This window comes from Calonectris borealis, chromosome 19 (genome assembly GCF_964195595.1).
Source record: "Calonectris borealis chromosome 19, bCalBor7.hap1.2, whole genome shotgun sequence".
Lineage (NCBI taxonomy): Eukaryota > Metazoa > Chordata > Aves > Procellariiformes > Procellariidae > Calonectris > Calonectris borealis.
Window position 1 is genome coordinate 4602592 of NC_134330.1, and position 17818 is coordinate 4620409.

At 39.9% G+C, this 17818-nt stretch overlaps 1 protein-coding gene across 1 annotated transcript in view; it reads right to left on the bottom strand.

Annotated features, from left to right (window-relative positions):
• Nucleotides 1–2072: 2072 nt before the first annotated feature.
• ULK2 (unc-51 like autophagy activating kinase 2) overlaps nucleotides 2073–17818 on the bottom strand; it is a 40299-nt gene continuing 24553 nt past the window's right edge. Inside the window, exons 16-28 of the mRNA XM_075168530.1 lie at nucleotides 15572–15709; nucleotides 14374–14519; nucleotides 14059–14139; nucleotides 10929–11215; nucleotides 10612–10805; nucleotides 9986–10095; nucleotides 9016–9168; nucleotides 8073–8281; nucleotides 6596–6774; nucleotides 5550–5668; nucleotides 5013–5170; nucleotides 3991–4126; nucleotides 2073–3889 (exon numbers count right to left, since the gene is read on the bottom strand). Coding sequence (XP_075024631.1) covers nucleotides 3822–3889; nucleotides 3991–4126; nucleotides 5013–5170; nucleotides 5550–5668; nucleotides 6596–6774; nucleotides 8073–8281; nucleotides 9016–9168; nucleotides 9986–10095; nucleotides 10612–10805; nucleotides 10929–11215; nucleotides 14059–14139; nucleotides 14374–14519; nucleotides 15572–15709 — 1978 coding nt within the window. The 3' untranslated portion in view covers nucleotides 2073–3821. The remainder of the gene's footprint in view (nucleotides 3890–3990; nucleotides 4127–5012; nucleotides 5171–5549; nucleotides 5669–6595; nucleotides 6775–8072; nucleotides 8282–9015; nucleotides 9169–9985; nucleotides 10096–10611; nucleotides 10806–10928; nucleotides 11216–14058; nucleotides 14140–14373; nucleotides 14520–15571; nucleotides 15710–17818) is intronic.

Below are 17818 nucleotides of genomic sequence, written 5' to 3' on the forward strand. Positions count from 1 at the left end.
TAGCTGGAGCCATGGAAAATGTGAAAGCGACACAAAGAAACAATGAAAATGATTGGCACAAAGACTGCAACAAGACTCAACAGCACCACTGGCATGTAGTTTGCTTTCAGCCCGAGAGGAGGGGGGAGCCTGCCACATACAAAAGCCGATTGAAAAGGTGTTTGTCCGAAGAAGCAGTGCCAAAACTCAGTTAGACTGGGCTCCAGCTGACTTAAAAGACTCAAGAGAGGGGTTACTGAGCTATACAGCACTGGTCTATAGAAAGGAGGAGCTATGTGGGCACTTATTAAAAAGCCACAGCCAGGGCTATGGCTCAGGTTGGACAGGGAAGTTCAGGATAAAAGGAGATTTGCTTAAAGATTTAAAAGGCATCCTGGACAGTCAAAAAATAGTGGCAAGCAGAGATCTGAGCAGACAAAAAAAGTCAAAGGATCAAAATTTTAAAAAACCCACAAAAAATAGGAGAGGAAGCAGGACTCAAAAAGGAGGCAGGTCACAAGCCAGTCTATCTGAATTTCAAAACCTCAACAAGCTTTGAAAGCAGCAGTATCCCGCTTTACTTGCTGTAGGCAAAAGAGCAAGCTTCCCTTTTCGGTGCAGCTGGGCTGTGCACTGCACAGTGCTGTGACACCAATGGATCACAACAGTTACTGCCTCTGAACCCAGAGGTGACAACGGTAATACCTTGACATTGTACGAGAAAGCAGCAAGAACTATGCAGAACTTAGCGAGTCCCAGGAACAACTTACACCTCTCAACTGAAAAATGCTTCTCAGAATAATTTGTAGTATCTTAGTTGCAAGTTAAATTAACTAGATTTCATTCTCTGTATCAGAGGAAGGGCTGAGAGTTCCACTTCTTGCTTATAAAAAGTAGCAAGTGTCAGAATCAAAATGTGGTTTAGATTCCTCAGTCGACATTATACACTATGGAGAGAGGGAATAAGTATGGAACACGGTGCTCTTGAGTAGATGCTAGAGAGCTGAACTAGAAAAGCAGCACATCAAATATCTCTTTTCAAGTTCTATCTTTCAAAAGGCTGAAAAAAAGTATTTGGTAGAAACAAGCACCTGCTGTTCAGTGCGGAGAGCTGACGACAGGACAGCTTCAGGATCTTTGTGGAACGAGTTTATGCAGAAAGACGGGCCATGAACATTGGTCTCCTCCTCCTGAGAGCAGCAAACAAGAATAGCCCTTTTCTCCTCCTCCTGTTTGTGCAGCTGTAGTTCTGCTGGCAAGAGTGGAAGGAGAATGAGCTTGAATCCTGAGGAAAAAAAAAAAGAAAACCAACAAAAAACAGTGAGTTCCTGGGAAAAGCAGCCTATCTTCTAGACTTGTGCATTAAGGTTTTTGCTTTGTTCCTAGATTCACGTTCAGATATATCATTAACATTCCCTGCTCACTCCTTCCTCATCCTCTTTTATTGTTATGTGCCAGTCACAAGTGTAGGGTTTTTTAAAATAATAAATTGGGAAAAATTTGATAGTACAACTAAAAATAATAAATTGGGAAAAATTTGATAGTACAACTAAGAAAAATTTGATAGTACAACAACAGCCACATACCAGCTACCACAGCACACCTCAGCTGGGGAGTGGATATTAACTACAAGCCTTTTTTTTTTTTTGTAAAGTTTGGATAGAAATTGTAACTTACTGCCAGTTTTTGTCAATTAGCTCTGTATATGCTGTTTTGGCAGCCCAGACAGCTCCTCTTTGCTAGAGGCACCTTGTTGAAAGAACATACAACTGTTACCCAGGAACCTACTTAACATATTTGTTTTCAAATCCAAGTTTTTTTTTTTTTTTTAAAAAAAAAAAAGCAGGGTAAATTGTTTTCCTAAAGCAAGTGAAAACAAACTCAGGGACACTTTGTGCCAGAGCTATGCAGAGATAACGAACTGAAGCAGGTTGCCCCATCTTGCCCTGGTGGCACGTCCAACTGCTGAGGTGAGCATCTCTTGACCCAAGCAGGGAACATTCAGCAACTGGTTTAGCCAGCCAAGTACAGACCGTTTCTTTGAAGTTAACGCCATTGGTTAGAGACACAGAAACTCGGTTTTACCATAGAAACACTTCTAGTGTCAGTATTTATTTTACCTTAATATACATTTATACAGGCCATAATAAAAAGGCTATTACGCAACAGTTCAGTGAGTTATTACCTAGTTACAAGAATAATGCATGCAATTACAAAGGAGAGGTAGAAACACCGTATTAAAGACCTAAAAATACAAACATTATATAAACAAACACTTTCAAATTAACTGTTGGAATTTCATACAGATAAATAAGGTAAAAAGTACATTACTCTGTCAAAGTAAAGGAAACACATGGTTATCCGAACACTGAAACAATATTTTGATGTGTAAGCCCTGTACAACTTTGTCAAATAGTTCAGACCACTGTGTTTAAGAGGATTAAAATGATTTTGTCCTGGAGAATGGTTTATTCAAGTATTCAAGCAGTTGAGTAACAAAAAAAAGTCCCAAAAATAAAGTATAGGAACCATTTCCAGAGAAGCTGATCTGCCTAAATACTTCGCAAATCGCTGTCCTGATGATCTCATGGGATGCTTGAAATGATAATGCCTATAAGGCTAAATGAAGCTTCCCACCTCTCCCCCAAAATGCACACAAAATAATCCTGATTTTTCACACACAGTATGTAGATATTCTACATCAATTCATCAGCATCTCAAACCCCAGCATTATTTTCTGGTTTTGCATGGTTCCTTGCAGAACCTTTCAGTTTACAGTATTTATTGTAATACTGCCCAAGAAACAAACTACAGAGAACTGTCATTACACCCCTAGAGTCTGCAGGCATTAATGCACATATCGCATGCACAACAAAAGATGCAACCAAATCTATATAAAAAGCAAACAACCAGCAACTCAACATTGCTATTACTGAGAAAGTCCAGAGCAGTAGTGACTCAAGTATTAGACAAATAGGTATAAAATGGAAAGGTTCACATGAATACAAGTTTTTACAGTTTGTTTGAAAGTCTTCTAGAAGCTACATCTGAAATTCTGAAAAGAATTTTATGTACACTGAAATGAAATTCAGCCAAGTCCATTGTGCCTTCTTTCTCTAATTTTTTTTTATATAGTTCTTCAAAAATGAATATACAGTTGCTTTAGTAAATTAGTGCAAAACAAAATATTTTGGAAGAAGATCATCAAATTGTATCCACATCAGCTGAAAACCCACTGGGGATTTTGCACAGATGGAGCGCAATTTCTTCCATTACCATCTTTCCCCCGTGTAAAAGAGTGCTTTCTCGCCATCCCTTCATATGACAAGCTGAGCCATGTTTGCTCCAATACAAGCCAGCTTAGCCCCGAAAGCTTCAAAGAGCACTTGCACATGGTTAGGGTTTCCCAAATTCACTCCGCCACATTTTACTGACAACTTAAAAATATTTTTCACAAACTTTTGAGGGAATCTTCTGAGGGAAATGTCTTTTTGTACCTGATGCAGAAGGATCCACTCTCTATAAACCTCATGAGGAAAAAAAAAACCCTGATCATTCAAGTTCAAAGCACACATACAAGGATCAGTTTGAAATGTGAAGAGAGATTCTTTTAAATTCTGTTGCTAGGAAGAAAAAGGAGCTGTTGGATCGGTAAGGCAAGTGTACTTTTGGAATTTCTCCTCTTTGAATATGCTGCTGTTTCTTTGGTAGTCACCGCAGAAATGTAAGAATCGTCTTCCACGTGGGGCAGAACAAGGACAACAATTGAGCTGTAGTGAAAAAAAGTGCAGTATCACTGATGTGGTCCCTTATGTTCACACCATCTGGTCCTTGGGATATTCCTACTGCTCATATACAGCCACTGTGCTATAGCAAAGTGCGGAAAGCCTTCGCTCGATGCTAGATTTATCTGCAAACAGAGGTAAAAAACAGGTGATGACTTCAGTGTTATTTTACAATGCATTAATTCCAAGTAATTTTCAGTATTTTCATTATTCAACATAAACTTACACTTGTGTACATTTTCTATATCTGCAGGGTCTTGCAGTATTTTCGTCAGTCCTTCCAGCAGCAAGGCTGCTTTGTGGTATCGATACGTAATATCTTCAGTTTGCTGAAACATTTCATCCAGAGCTGCCGACTGAACCTGGAATCATTCAGGAGATTCAGTTACATAAACTGCATTAGGCAAGTAATGAAATGAAAAATCCAAAATGAATAATATAAAAGTGTCAAGTATAAAAGAAACTATTTTTGAGCCTTAATTTAGCTGATCAGTTTTTATAACTGTAAGACAACACAACGGAATCTGAGAGAATATAGCACCTGTGCTGTATTAACTAAGGATATTCTGCACATTTAAGCTATAAAAGCACTTTTTGATCTTTTGTGTTTACATGTGTCACAACAACATATGAATAAATACGCTTGTTCTTATACCTACATTCTCTTGTGAAGAAGACAAAGCAAGTGTGCGTGACTACACCATTATCAGGGTTAAGTACAATATTTGCCAGTATCTTTTGTGTGACACCTATGTTAAAAAGACTTCCCCCTCACCGTTAAGTTTCCTTTATGGTTACTACATCTGCTCCATGGCAGATAGAGAATCTATTAATTACATGAAAAAACTTCCACGTATTTGCTACCATTTTTGCTTTGTATGGACAGGCTGGTGTTCTTCAAATTGACCTGGCAGATTAATGAAGCTACTTCTCTTGCTTCTATGCTTTTAGTAAGCGTTACTGGATGAGACTTCAGCACACAGGGCTGTGCGGCTTAGGAGTTCATTTCCTAGTGTTTATGTACCAAATGTGCTGATGCAGGGGAAATGTCCCTGAGGAACAGTATCTGCCAGGAACTTTAGCCACAGTTAAGGCAGGGCAGGAAAGAGAGTGAAAGACTAACAAAAATTACCATGAAGAGAATTCTGGAAACATATATTCTATCTTCTGGTTATGTAGAGGAGGTATGCGAGAGAAGGAAGTGATTCATCTCAATGTCCTATCATTTAGGTAAATGGAGTGACTTACCATTTCTACAGCACAGCTGTAGATGAGTTTCTCTGCAGTTACACTGTTGATTTCATCAATGAACCTTTGCTTGTCCGAAAAGAAACGATTCAACTTTTCCGTCAATTTCTTGCACATGCCGATACAGAATTTGTATCTCTCATTGAGGTTTTTCACAACTGGAAGAAAGGCAAGAATAAATTAAAAACAAACAAACAAACCAACCCTCAAAAAACCAAACAACAATATAGCCTAAGTTCAGCTTTTCCCACCAGTACCAAAGTCAATCTGTTTAAACTTGCGCTTTTAATGTTTATTTACTCTGCCACTTCTATGAATTAAGTATATATCAAATAATTTCCATTTCAAGTTAATAACTGCCCATTTCTTAAGAGTTTCTAGCTGTATCTTTGTTTACTATCAGAATTGTGCAATTGTACATATCTACAATTTTCTTGTACAGAAGAAAACAAACAAATGTTGCAACTTAAGCTTTTTCAGTGATGTATCAGCAAAGAAAACTCACAAGCAAAGCAAATTAGATTATGTTGCATCTACCTTGCTTAACAGCAGTGGATGGGTTCAGTTTCCCCGATTTCACCTGTGCTTTGGCAAGATGCAGAGAAGATGCTAGTAACTGGGCAGCTTTCATATACAACACCAGCTGCTCTACTTGTCTAGGGAGGGAGGGGGGGAAAAAAAAGTAATTACATATCAAAACACCTTTCTTGAACACATTCAAGCTATGGGCAGACACCACTTTTTAATCACAACCCTACACAGGACCCAGCAGCAGCAGAAAAGGAAGACAGATGTTTCAAATGCAAGTCAACCCCTCCCTTCCCTTCACAAACACGCTGTCACGGGTTGAGAGTACATCTGGTCATCTAGTAGCTGCAGCAGCAAATACAAACTGCTTTAATGTAGACATTTTAAAAAGGAACACTTATTTGTGGTGACTGACTGCCCGAGGTCAATGTCTTACCACAAGCAACTGGGTGTACTTTTCTCACAGCGTCATTTCCTATGCCTCTGGAATTCTCAGTTGTGAAAAGCAAACACTTCACAGGTTTTTTTTTGTTAGGTTTTTTTTTTGTTGTTTTTTTCAGGAAGAAGGCAGGCAGCTGAACTGCCCTTTCCCACCACTCCAAATTTCTCTTATTTCTCCTTGCTTCTGATTTTGTATTAGGGCTGATTGGTTCCACTGAAAAAAAGCCAAATTTGGACACTCCTTCCCCCACTCCCAACTTTCACCTCTGTGCTACTGCTTCAGCCTGGCCAACAGAAACAGAAGAGGGCTCAGATCTGACAGAAGCTGGTACACAAATTTCCAGGCTTAGAAATCCGTACTGCACCTCAAGCCTGAACTCCTCACCACTTTCCCCAACTTATGTGGCAAGCCAGTAAACACTGTCCTTTTATTGGTCTGCTAGCAAATGTCTCTCTATCCTTTCTGATCTGTCCTCAGTTGTTCAAAACGTATGCCTATAAAAGATTCTATACAGTAAAACAATCACTCCCAACAAAAAGGGCATAGTTTGAAGTCATTTCTTATGTATTCAATATTCACTAATTCTCTTGATACTATTTGACCGCATACTTACCCCCATTCTTTGCTTAGCTGGCTGATCTGATCAACAACTATGCTCTCTTGGATTTGGTACAGCGATACTGCAGAAGTACACAGGTCTGGGTTTCCTCCTCGTACTGCTGTCAGATCCAGAACACATTCTGTAAATGTCAGCATCATGTTTAGATGACGCAGTGTATCTGTATGTTCTCTCTGTCAGAGGAAAAGGCGACAACAATTTAACCATTATAAGGCATAAGGCAAACAAGTACACTTAAAACTCATTAATAATTTGAGGATTTCTTGGTATGTCAATTCTATGCAGAAATCACATTGTCGTAAAGCCAGCGCTAGGAACTACAGAACCAAACAGGTCCAAACAGATCAACAGATATTAACTTGTTCTCTCTTCGTTAATGACTTCAAGATACTGTAGCTTATACTTAAAGAGTTTTTCAACAAAGCCAAAGGAATTGGGACATTGTTCTATGTTTGTTGAAACCTGAGCAACTAAAGGAATCACAAGTGGGACATATTACTTGTTATTATATTATTATCAGCAACCCAAAAGTATGCTCGGCACTTGTATGAGAAGCCAGGAGGAACATTTGGTTTTTATTATATAACAGACTTGATACCTGCATGAGAACTGATCTAAAGCATCATACTTATCTGCTTCACGCTAATTTTCACTTAGATCTAGAATTATATTGTGTTAAAAGGTGGCTGTTGCCAAAGTTTACAATTTAAACTAAACAATTTCAATTGGAGCTAACAACTCACTGCTTCTTGATGACTAAAACTGATACTACATGTATAGTCTCTGCTAAAAAAAAATAGCCTTCAAAACTAATCAAACATATCTTAGCAACATTTATAATCTTTTCATTAGTAGTGCAGGTCTAAACGCATTTTACACTGCTGTGGGAAGAATACAGTGTACTGTCAAACATTCATGTTATAACATAGAGATTCAATAGGGATCCAAACACCTTCCAGCAAGATGTGAATGAGAAAACAGAACAGCAATCTGCCTTGAGAAATTTACAGTCCAAGGATAGCATTCTGGTGAAAGACCACCCCAATTCGTGTTTTTAAAGTGTCACTCCTCCACACACTTTAAAAAATATAGGACACTCTTCCCACAAGTAGGATTTAATGTAATCCACTGACTGTGAAGAAACAGTTAAAAACAATGCCCAGAGGGACATTGCTACTGTCAGCACCCACGTCCAGAGACTTGGCATTAAAACAGAGGCCTCTCTGGAAGCCTCTGGTGAACAAAAGCAGTCATGTTCCTTTGGTTACCTATTCAAATACATGAAATGCCAGGAGAAACTACCAAAGAGAAATTGGCCACAATTGATACAGGAGTATTTTCAAGATCTTAAAAAGGAATGGGTGAGATAGTGAAGAGGAAACTACAAAGTGCACTGAGCAGTCCTGTTTTTACCATGTCTCTGTTTTAGCAGCATTATACATTATAAAACATTAAATTATTTTTTCTATACCTCCATTAAAGTTTCCTCAGGCAATTCGGGAGCTTCAAAAGTGATAAAGCCCTCTAAGCTGGGAGGCGAAGTACCATAAGGCATGTACTTCAGACTCGGAGCTGCCTCGGCTCCCGGAGGAGAAGAACCCATATAAATACCAGGAGGAGAGCCCATATATACACGGCCACTAGTAGAGCAGAGAGACCCTCCAGAACTGTTTGATCCAACTACAAGAAAAATAACACACACATTCAGTCTAATAGGTTGTTCCATCTCGCAGCGCTCGGGCTGCAGATGATAACAAATGACAAATCAGTAGTCATCACAGATTCACTCTTGGGAGGCTCTCCTCATTGTTCCTTGCATCGCTCTGTAGAGAATGCAAAGGCTACACCTTAAAGAACAGTGACTTTTTATAACAGAGATTCTGGGAAATGGTTGACAAGGATTCCAAGGCAGACAGTCCAACAGTACAGACCAAAGATTGTGCTATAGTTCACAAAAGCACACTGCTGCAGACGCCTGCTCATCCTGAGCAGATGAACACCTTTACTCTGAGATATTTGATATTTGGCAACACAGCCAACACATGCCAAAATGCAGTCAGCTCACACCCCTTGTGTGTTGTTTCTGATACAATGCACAGCAGCAGGCAAAAATACAGAATCAGAAATCTAACTTTTCCTCTCCACCTTTGTCATAGCGATCTGTTATACTCCCTGTGGTGGAGGAAAGCTGTGTACACCAGAGGTTACACATTGCTGTATTGTAAAGCCATGCCTCTGGGTCTCTCTTTAGGAGAGAAAAGGCAGAAGTCGCCTGATATTAATCTCTACTTTACTTTTACTCTGTGGCCTAGAGGACCTACTGCGCAAGGCAGTAAGTAGGTTACTGGCCCAAGAAGTGGCCAAGCCTGAACACCGCGTTTGAGGACAGTCCACAGTTGTCAGGAAAGACTTACCTGAGGTGGTTCTTGTTCTGAGGACCATATGGGTGCAGGTAGGAGGGGTGGCGCTGCTTGGAGGGGACCCAACAGTAAACATGACAGCCCGAGAACTTGCCCCGCTTCCCATGGAAGGAGGTGCCATTGCAATTCCATAGGCCCCTGCTGGAGCTGGAAGAGAAGACTTCAGCAAGTTAGTCCCTATTACATATAATCATACCAATAAGTAATTATATGCAGCAAATTGGAGCAAAACACAACATGCTTTGATGTAGATCCAAGGCTTGGACTAGTTAGAAGTCCAAGTTTTTATTTAGAAATAAAAGAAGCTGAGTGATACACAAAAAGAGTCAAGATGCAGTCTTCATGTATCTTTTTACTTTCCACCTCTCTCTGCTCTACCCTCGCCTAGAAAAGAGCAACGGAGGCTCTCTCTGAGAGCCTGAGGACACCACCAGTCCTGCAGCAAAAGACACAACAGAAAAATTCTAAAGGCAGACCGTGACAGGTCTGGAGGCTAAAGACCGGCCCTGTCTGCAGAACTCCTTCCATCTGCTCAAAAACAAGGCGAGAACTCCTGGTGGCCACTTGGGCAAGGGACAAGCTGGGGGAGGGAGGAGGAGAAAAATGACCCAGAATTACATAAATTGGCTTTCATATGAAAACAAGGTGGAATTAGAAAATGAAACAGCCACAAATGTTGTATTAAAAATAAAACCAAAAAAACCCAAACCCCTCTAGCCAGTATAGGCAGTTGAGATATTTCTGTGTTTGACACAAATAGATATTTTCCCGTCTCAGTTATTTTTAAAGCTATGCCAAAGAAATGGAACATATCCCCTTCAAACATTAAAAAAAGCCTTCTGTACTGAGGCTAAAAATTGTCAGAACGAATTATCGAAGTTGGAAGCAGAACTGTATGTAGTTGGCACTCCATAAAAAAACCTAGCACATAAGGACAGCTTGGATGTATCAATCTGTTCCTTACCTGTATCCATTGGTCGCTCAGTATTGAGGCTGTCTGTACTGCCTTGATATAACTGGCCACCAAGGGCAGTCTTTACCTGTTGATCTGATAGCTTCCCAGTACTAACAGATCTAGACAGAAAAATGTATGAATTCACAACAAAGTTCTTCAGCAAGATCTTCCTATCTAACTTGCAACTAAGGCTGACTTTCAGATTATTGGTATTTACTGTAGAGAATTCTTCAACAAAAACACAGAAAATCTTGAAATCTTGCTGTTCATCATGGATCTAGTGAAATAGAGCTAACCATAAAAATAAAGAGACCTTTTTCTCTTAAAAATTTATATTGCAAATCTTGTCATATAGATTTTCAAGCAAAAACTGAACAGGCTTCAAAGAGACAATGGAATTCCATATTCAGATAATCAAAACAAAAGGGAACTAGACAGCAACACAAAGTGCTCCAGGAAGTCCATGCTATATTTATACACAGTACAAAATGTTTCTATTGTACACACCAAACCTCAGCATCTCCTCACAGCTCACTTTTTGCATGCTCTTCCCCTCCACGTTGCTGTGTGCAATGTACGTACTTCTGCCAAGTTACCTACCCAGCTTTACTGGTTATAAATACTACAACGCCTACCTGCCGAATGTAGTTTTACTGTGCTGTTCTCCTCCCTGCTTTTCACCTCCTTGGGTCGAGTGGAAGTGCGTGAAATCCCTTGGGTCAGTGATGTCTTTAGGCTGCAACGGGGTATCTACCGAGCCCTGGCGATTAGCCAGGGCCAGCAAGTTTGAGGATGCTTGAGTTTTAGGTATTTTGAAAGGAGCTGTTGCCTTTAAGAATCAAGACCGAGAACACACAAAAACCAAGGTTAGAACCCCAAAATATTCTTGGGAATTTTTTCAGGCAGTGTGTTACCACTTCACGTTTTACTGACAGTGGCAAACTTAACAAACCTTAGTAGGAGAGCCAATGATCGTTGGTAGTGGAGTTTTGAACAGCCAGTCTGAACTCCTAGGTGATGATCCCATATGTTTGGTAGGTGATGTTCCCAAGCTCCCTGGCCTACTTGGTTGTGGAGAATGACTGTATCCATACCCAGCATAGGATGGGCATACTGGGTCTGAATGCTGCTTTCTAAGCTTCTGCTTGTTTTGGTAAATATCTGTGAGAGTAGGAGCACTCTGCAACCTTGCTCCCATCAAAAGTGACTGTGGAGACTGAGATGGTGGTATCGGAGAACCTGTGGGGATGAAAAACAATGAAGTAAAATTCTACTTGCAGTGCTTGGAAAATGTATCAATGAACCCCAAAATGCCAGCGATCAACATTAAACTGAAAGGAGATGGGACTGCAAATATTGTGAGATATGTTTGATATGTTTGACTCGCTAGACGGCAAGGAGAATGGATTTAGCCTGTTGGCTATTTGGACTAAGGCTACATTACACTCATGAGACATTCAAGCTGCCAAATAGGCAAGATTTCAGGGTGACAGCTGTACTGGCAGCTGCAGTACCGCTGGCAACCTGCATCAAGACAAATAAAGTGGTTGGATTCAGCAGGAATGGCATAACCAATACTGAAATTTCAAGTGCAGCCACCAAGACTCTAGGTTGAATAGAGGTTCTCAAGTACTGGAATTATATTCTTGCAAACAAGTGCATGAATGCAACATTGCATGTTAATGACTTGTTTTGTATGTAATGACTTCATTCGCAGACACAAAAGGCAGCTCATCTCATCCTGCAAGAAAACTAGGTACTAAAAAGAACCAAAGCATTCCGATGAAACAGTTTGGGATCATTACTTTGGGCAATCGTTTACTTTTTAGTCTGTCAGACTGAATCTTTTTCAAAAGCTTACTAGGTACAAAGGAAGTCTATACTTAAGTATGAGTGCAAAGTTTCTCCTAAAGCAAATGGAAAAGCTATAAGCAGTCATTTAAACAGAAGGCTTTGGGGAAATATCTTTTATGAACATCTCACCTACTCAAAGGTGCCCTTCCTCTTTCAAAATGAGGAACCTGAAATTTGATTAAATGGTCTCTTCCTTACGATATTTTTATGTGTCATAATGAGGAACTGTGCAAAGTTACAAACAGTACATAAGAGTTCAGCTTTATGGCCACAGCCTCCCAGATAAAATGCCTATCTTTGTAACCTCAAAGAGCTGACACTGAAGTGACAATTTCACTCATGTTTTTTTTAAAAAAAAAAAAAAAAGGCAAAACTGAAAATGAACCATACTAACTAGACAAGATTTTTAAGAGCTGGCCAAGACAATCTTCTGAAATAGGCTCTGTTTCATAAATGTAAGCTCAAAAAACCATCAGAAACTTCTTGCAGTTTGCTCAGTAAAGTGCCCAGCTGTTAAGACACATCTTTCAACCTTCTTAAGCCGATGCTTTTGCTAGTTAGGTTTTGAATATGAGCTACTTCATCTTGATTTCATTCCCCTCCATTAAACAGTATGTTTTAGAATAGCCTTCCTGCCTGCAGCTCCAGCAGAGGGATCAAGTCTATTTCTCATTAACTTCCCAGCCAAGAATTTGCTTGTTTGAAATCCCTCTGCTTGTCTCATAGCATTGAAAGTCCTCACCTGTCATTTCAGAAACCAGTCTTAAATCTCACTGCTTACTGTTCGAGTGTCACTGCCACCACAGGGAAGGCTTCTGAATTAGAAGTTTGTCCTCTGCTGCCACTGGCAGCAAGAGCAACTCAATTAGTTCAGAAGCTACATTACAACAGACATCTTCAGTCCTTAAAAAAATCTCAGTACAAATGACCTCACTTCACCCAGAAGCAAAAGACAGCTTCCCATACCCATTTAAACACTGAGAAACAGACTTGCTGCAATTTGTGGTATTCTACAAATAGAAATACCACTGCAGTCATTTGAAATGAAGAAATAAAGTCAAGTAGGAAAAGAATGTAGAAAACAGATGAAGAAATGAAACATTAAAAACCCTTACAGCCATAAAAACAGTGCTGTGGTATGTTACAAGTACAAGTCAATTTAACAGTGGCAAAAGGCACTAAACCAACAGCCCTACAAAATTCTATCCAAAGAAAAGATGCAACAAGAGCAGCATACACACTGCTTTGTATTCTCTTCAACAGGCCCCCGTCCCCTTTTTTTTTTTAAAAAAAAGAGAAGAGAGTATTTCAAATCTAGGGATTCACTTATTCTTTGTCTTTTGTTGAGACTACCAACGGCATAGCAATTATGAAGGCAATTTCTGAGACACATCACAGAACTTATTTCATATGGATGAATCCATTCCCAGATATTTGAAATACGGCTACTCCAAGAAATGAAGGCGCTATCATCTCCAGATGATTTTGTAAAGTGTTTAAATAGGGGAAAACCCACAATGCAGTTTCAACACCACCTCTTAGAAAGTAAAAATAAAGAGTATAACTAGTATTTTAGATACAAGAAGAAATTGCACCCAAATGTGCATAGAGCAAAAGAATGTCTTGCTGAATTGCATATTCTTATGCCCAATCCTTCTGGCATTACAGTGTGATTCCATCTTTAACAGTCTCAGAACATCTTCAAGTCCTATTTCTCCCTGATCTTTTGCTGGCATGCCATAATAATTTATGACTTGCAAAGCTTACTGAATGCTTAGCAACACTAACATCAGATCCCAGTCAATTTCCTAAGAGAATGACGAAAACGTGCTGCACGCTGTTCACTGGCAGTTCTTCCTCCCTTTTCTGAGGATTGGCATGACAGAGCTGGTCTACCAAAACCAGATTCTAAGAAGCATGTTACTACCATTCATTATAATCCATACACTTCCATCCCTGTTTAAAGACAGGCATTATCAGAATTGCTTTTTCATCTTGAGAAAAAGAAACTTCAGTCACTCTCTTCTTATTGTGTAGGGAATTAGTTACGGGGAAGGTGTCTTGATATAGCCACAATTGTGCTAAGTTTCTACAGAAATTCAGTGCACCACTTACCCAGTGTCTCCTATTAACCCATACTAATGTAGTGTTCGCTCTCCTCCCCCTTCACAAAACGCTTTAGAAGCCCTATCAAAATAGTACTGGTTGCATTGTCCAAAGTCACTCACCTGAGAAGTTTCTACTCCTTGATTCATGTCCTTGAAGTTGTCCGCAACAACAGTGTCCAAGCTGCTCAGGTATGGTTCCAACTACACAAACAAAATCAAAATGTGAATTTACACTTTATACTTCACCTACAAACGAAGGTAAAGCAAAATAAAACCTAGTTAGTTTACATCTGTGAGTCATTTAACAGAAATCATTTCTGCAAGTGTGACCTAGTTGGGCAGGCTTTGGTTTAAGGTAATTTCAAGCAAGAATTACTGTTCTGAATTACCGTTTCAGACAAACTGTCACTAATTGCTACGAGTTTATGGGCTTACCTAGTGGTGAAGGAGAATACGGTCTAGAAGATCCTGTGGATAACCTGCGCCCAACACCTTGTGCCGTGTCAGCTGGTACTGGAGAACAGGAGCCCATCTTCATGAAGCCCATTGGGCTAGTATTTGAGCGTCTCACAACTCCAGCTCTAACAAGGTAAAAAGAATGATTACACACACTATAGTAACTGTGGTTCCTTGAGATAAGCTTCAGAATCCCCTAAGGAGTATAATGATCTGTTAAAGAAAATACTCATATTTAAAGAGAAAGCTATGATGTTGAAACTTACTAAGCTAATAACTTAAGCTAAGCTTCCCATACTGAAAACAAGCAAGATTTAATTCCCTTTTTTCACAGACTTTTAAACTTTCAATGCCATAGTAGTCTGTTAACTGGAGATAATTAAAACAGATATCCCTTAGCACACGATTCCTAATCTTCAGACAACTTGATCATCGAATTTTGAATCTGACAATCAAGTGAAATGTATTGCTGCAAATGCCCATTTTTATGTTAACAAAGATTAGGACAAAGTTTTCATATTGGGTCTGGTATACAGGTCAGATAACTGAAAACAGATTATTTAAGGGAAAGGCACTTCCCCAAGTGTAGCAACTATTATAAAATCAGAGATCCTGAAAAAAATGCAAGGAACCATGGGGTTTGTTTTTGTAAAGATCTCTAGAGTTCTGAGTAGTCTGTTTCTGAGTCTTTGACCTTCACCATCCTGATCCTGTAGACCACAAGGAAGAGAATAAGTCTGGCACACTAGAGCTTTGTAATAAGACAAGCTGGTTAACTAGCATGCCAAAAATAGTTTCCTTGATATTCTACAGAACAATGCATTCATCTCATCACTACGTGTGTGAAAACAAAACATAACTTATTACTGACTTTCTAGTTTATGATGTAATGCCATATAATACACAAAGAGGAATAAAAAAAACAAGATTTCATCTTTTTACCTTCTTGGGTTGCATTTGAGTGAAAGAACAAGCTCATTTTGTTTTTGTGAAAAATTTCAAGTGCCCATCCAACAATCTTGAGGTGTGAAGGACTACTATTTGTTATCATTAAAATGTCTCTTTAGTATGTTTTTGCGCAGAAAAAAAATGACATCAGCAAGAAAGCATGGACATCTGTCAGAGTACAAACACAAACTAGAAGGAAGGAAAAGGAGTTTAAAAAACCCAGACTCACCTTGGTGATCCATGGGGGTTTGACACGGGGCTGGCAGTAGAGGAGAGGTTCTGTTCTATGCGCTGGTAATTCCGTAGCTGAGTGGGAACGGGGATAGGTGCCGTTTCGCTGCGGGGGGATACCGAAGGCTGACAATGCCTGAAGTTGGAAGGTATGGAGATAGGAGATGAATATAGGTAGACAGGTCTCTCTCTGAATTGTACCATTGTTGAAATTTCAAGAAAATCTAGGAAACAGGCAAATAAGCTGCTTCTGCACCTGCTTGCATGCAATATGATCTTAGCTTGTCCTAACCTAGCTCTAACACTTCACAGAGGAAGATCAGGAACTGTTCGTTACTAACCACCTTTCTTATACTGGCTAGTATCAGATCGAGCCGAGAGTGCAGTACGAGCTGAAGCACTTTGTCACGCATCACACAATCTACAGATCCCTCCGACTTCCTGCCAATCAGCCCGCTCTGTTTACCACGCTTCAAAATAGCGTTCTAGGAAAACCCACTGCGCTAAGAACAGGAAGTTCAGCAGCGGGGCTGGAATGTGTACAAAAGCCACTAAAGCACAGTCGGAGATATCCCAAGAGACACCGTGAACTTGCAAAAGGAAAACATGTTATGTAACCAACCCCTGACAAAATGACCAAAACCACACACCTGAACATTAATCCACAGACTCAAACTGCAGATTAGCATTACCCAAGTTCAACTGAAGTGTCAGTGACCTGGCTTACCTCAGTGTACTATCTGATAAGGGAATCAAACCACTGCAACGTAATCAGTTACCAACACTTTTAAAGGAAGACAGAATTCAACGGAAAGAATTTCAAATGAATGGGCTTTTTGGAAGATAATCAGTCTAGTATCTGGTCCTTTATCGACCACTTCTTGAGAGAAAGATTAGAAATTCTTAGAGGAAATGTGAAAAAAGTCCTACCACCAGCTCTAGAAAACAAGCACTCACTGCACAGCTACAGCTGAACAGACATCTGGGTTTCTGACTGCATTTGTCCTATTCTCTTTGCTACCTCTGAGAATTAAAGGAGAAAGTCTCACCACTGGAAGCCACACAAAGGCAGCGGGCCCCCTGCTACGACTAACACGACATGCTGAGGTAGCACAGGGCCCGACCTCCAGGAGAGGGGAAGCAGATGTTATTTAAACTGTGGCAGTGACGCTGAGGGAGGGCCATGAAGGCACTTCAACTTTTAAAGTACTCGGCAAGGAAAATGTCTTCCCCTGCTCTCCCACAGCCTTGCAGGTAGATCCAAGCAAGCTCTGCGAGCCGTGAGCTAACTGGAGGCAGCAATGCTGTGTAAGCATGGTGGAGAGGCATGGTACAGTACTTGGCCTTCCATCAGGGCTCCCCAGCTCAGGCCCAAAGCTAAGCTCTGGTTAGGCATCCTGGAGTCTGATGTGGTTTGTTACTGGTGAGAGAAAATGCAATGCAGATGTGTGCAGAACTGCATGCAAATCTTGTTTCTGTGAGATCCAGAGGATAAAATTAGCAATTAACCACAGGAAAGTGAACCACCTCTACCTATTCTGCCCATTCTGGCTGGAGCCCGAGAAGTGTTACAGCTTCTTCTACTTGACATAAAGCAGCGTAACTATGGGTACAATTCATTCAGTTTGATCAGCTAATCAGAAAAATTCACTGTTTCATAGGGCATAACCTTTTGTTTTTTAAAAAAAAACCCAAAACCACACACTATAAAGAACATTTCTCAGAAAATAAAAAACCAAAACCAAAAACCAAAAGCAGCATCTTGCAGAATACCACACTCTGCTTCCTTCAGATCATGCCCCAAGCAGCCAGTTAGTTACCGAATTTACTCAACCAATAATTAAATCAAATCATTATAGTACAAACACTGAAAGTGTGAACAGAAGGCACCTGTTTCTAATCACATGACTGTTTAGCTCTTAACTTAGTAATGTACAGATAACTGGCATATTTTCAAAAACCTGTAACTCTAAAAACTGTGATGCCTGACACAATTTAAAATAGGAAATTACAATGTATTTATAATACATTGTACATGGCCAATCCAGAGCAAATGGATCTTTACAGACAAACCATCGCCATTATCTGCCCTTAAGCATAAAAGGTAAGTCTAAAGCTGTATTGATAGCCCATGTCAGCAGATTTCACAAACTGCAAAAAGATCAGCACAAAGTAGCAAACTTTTCTTGTGACAAGCATTTCTAAACAAATAATGCTGACTCACAGCCCTGTAGTACTAGCATAA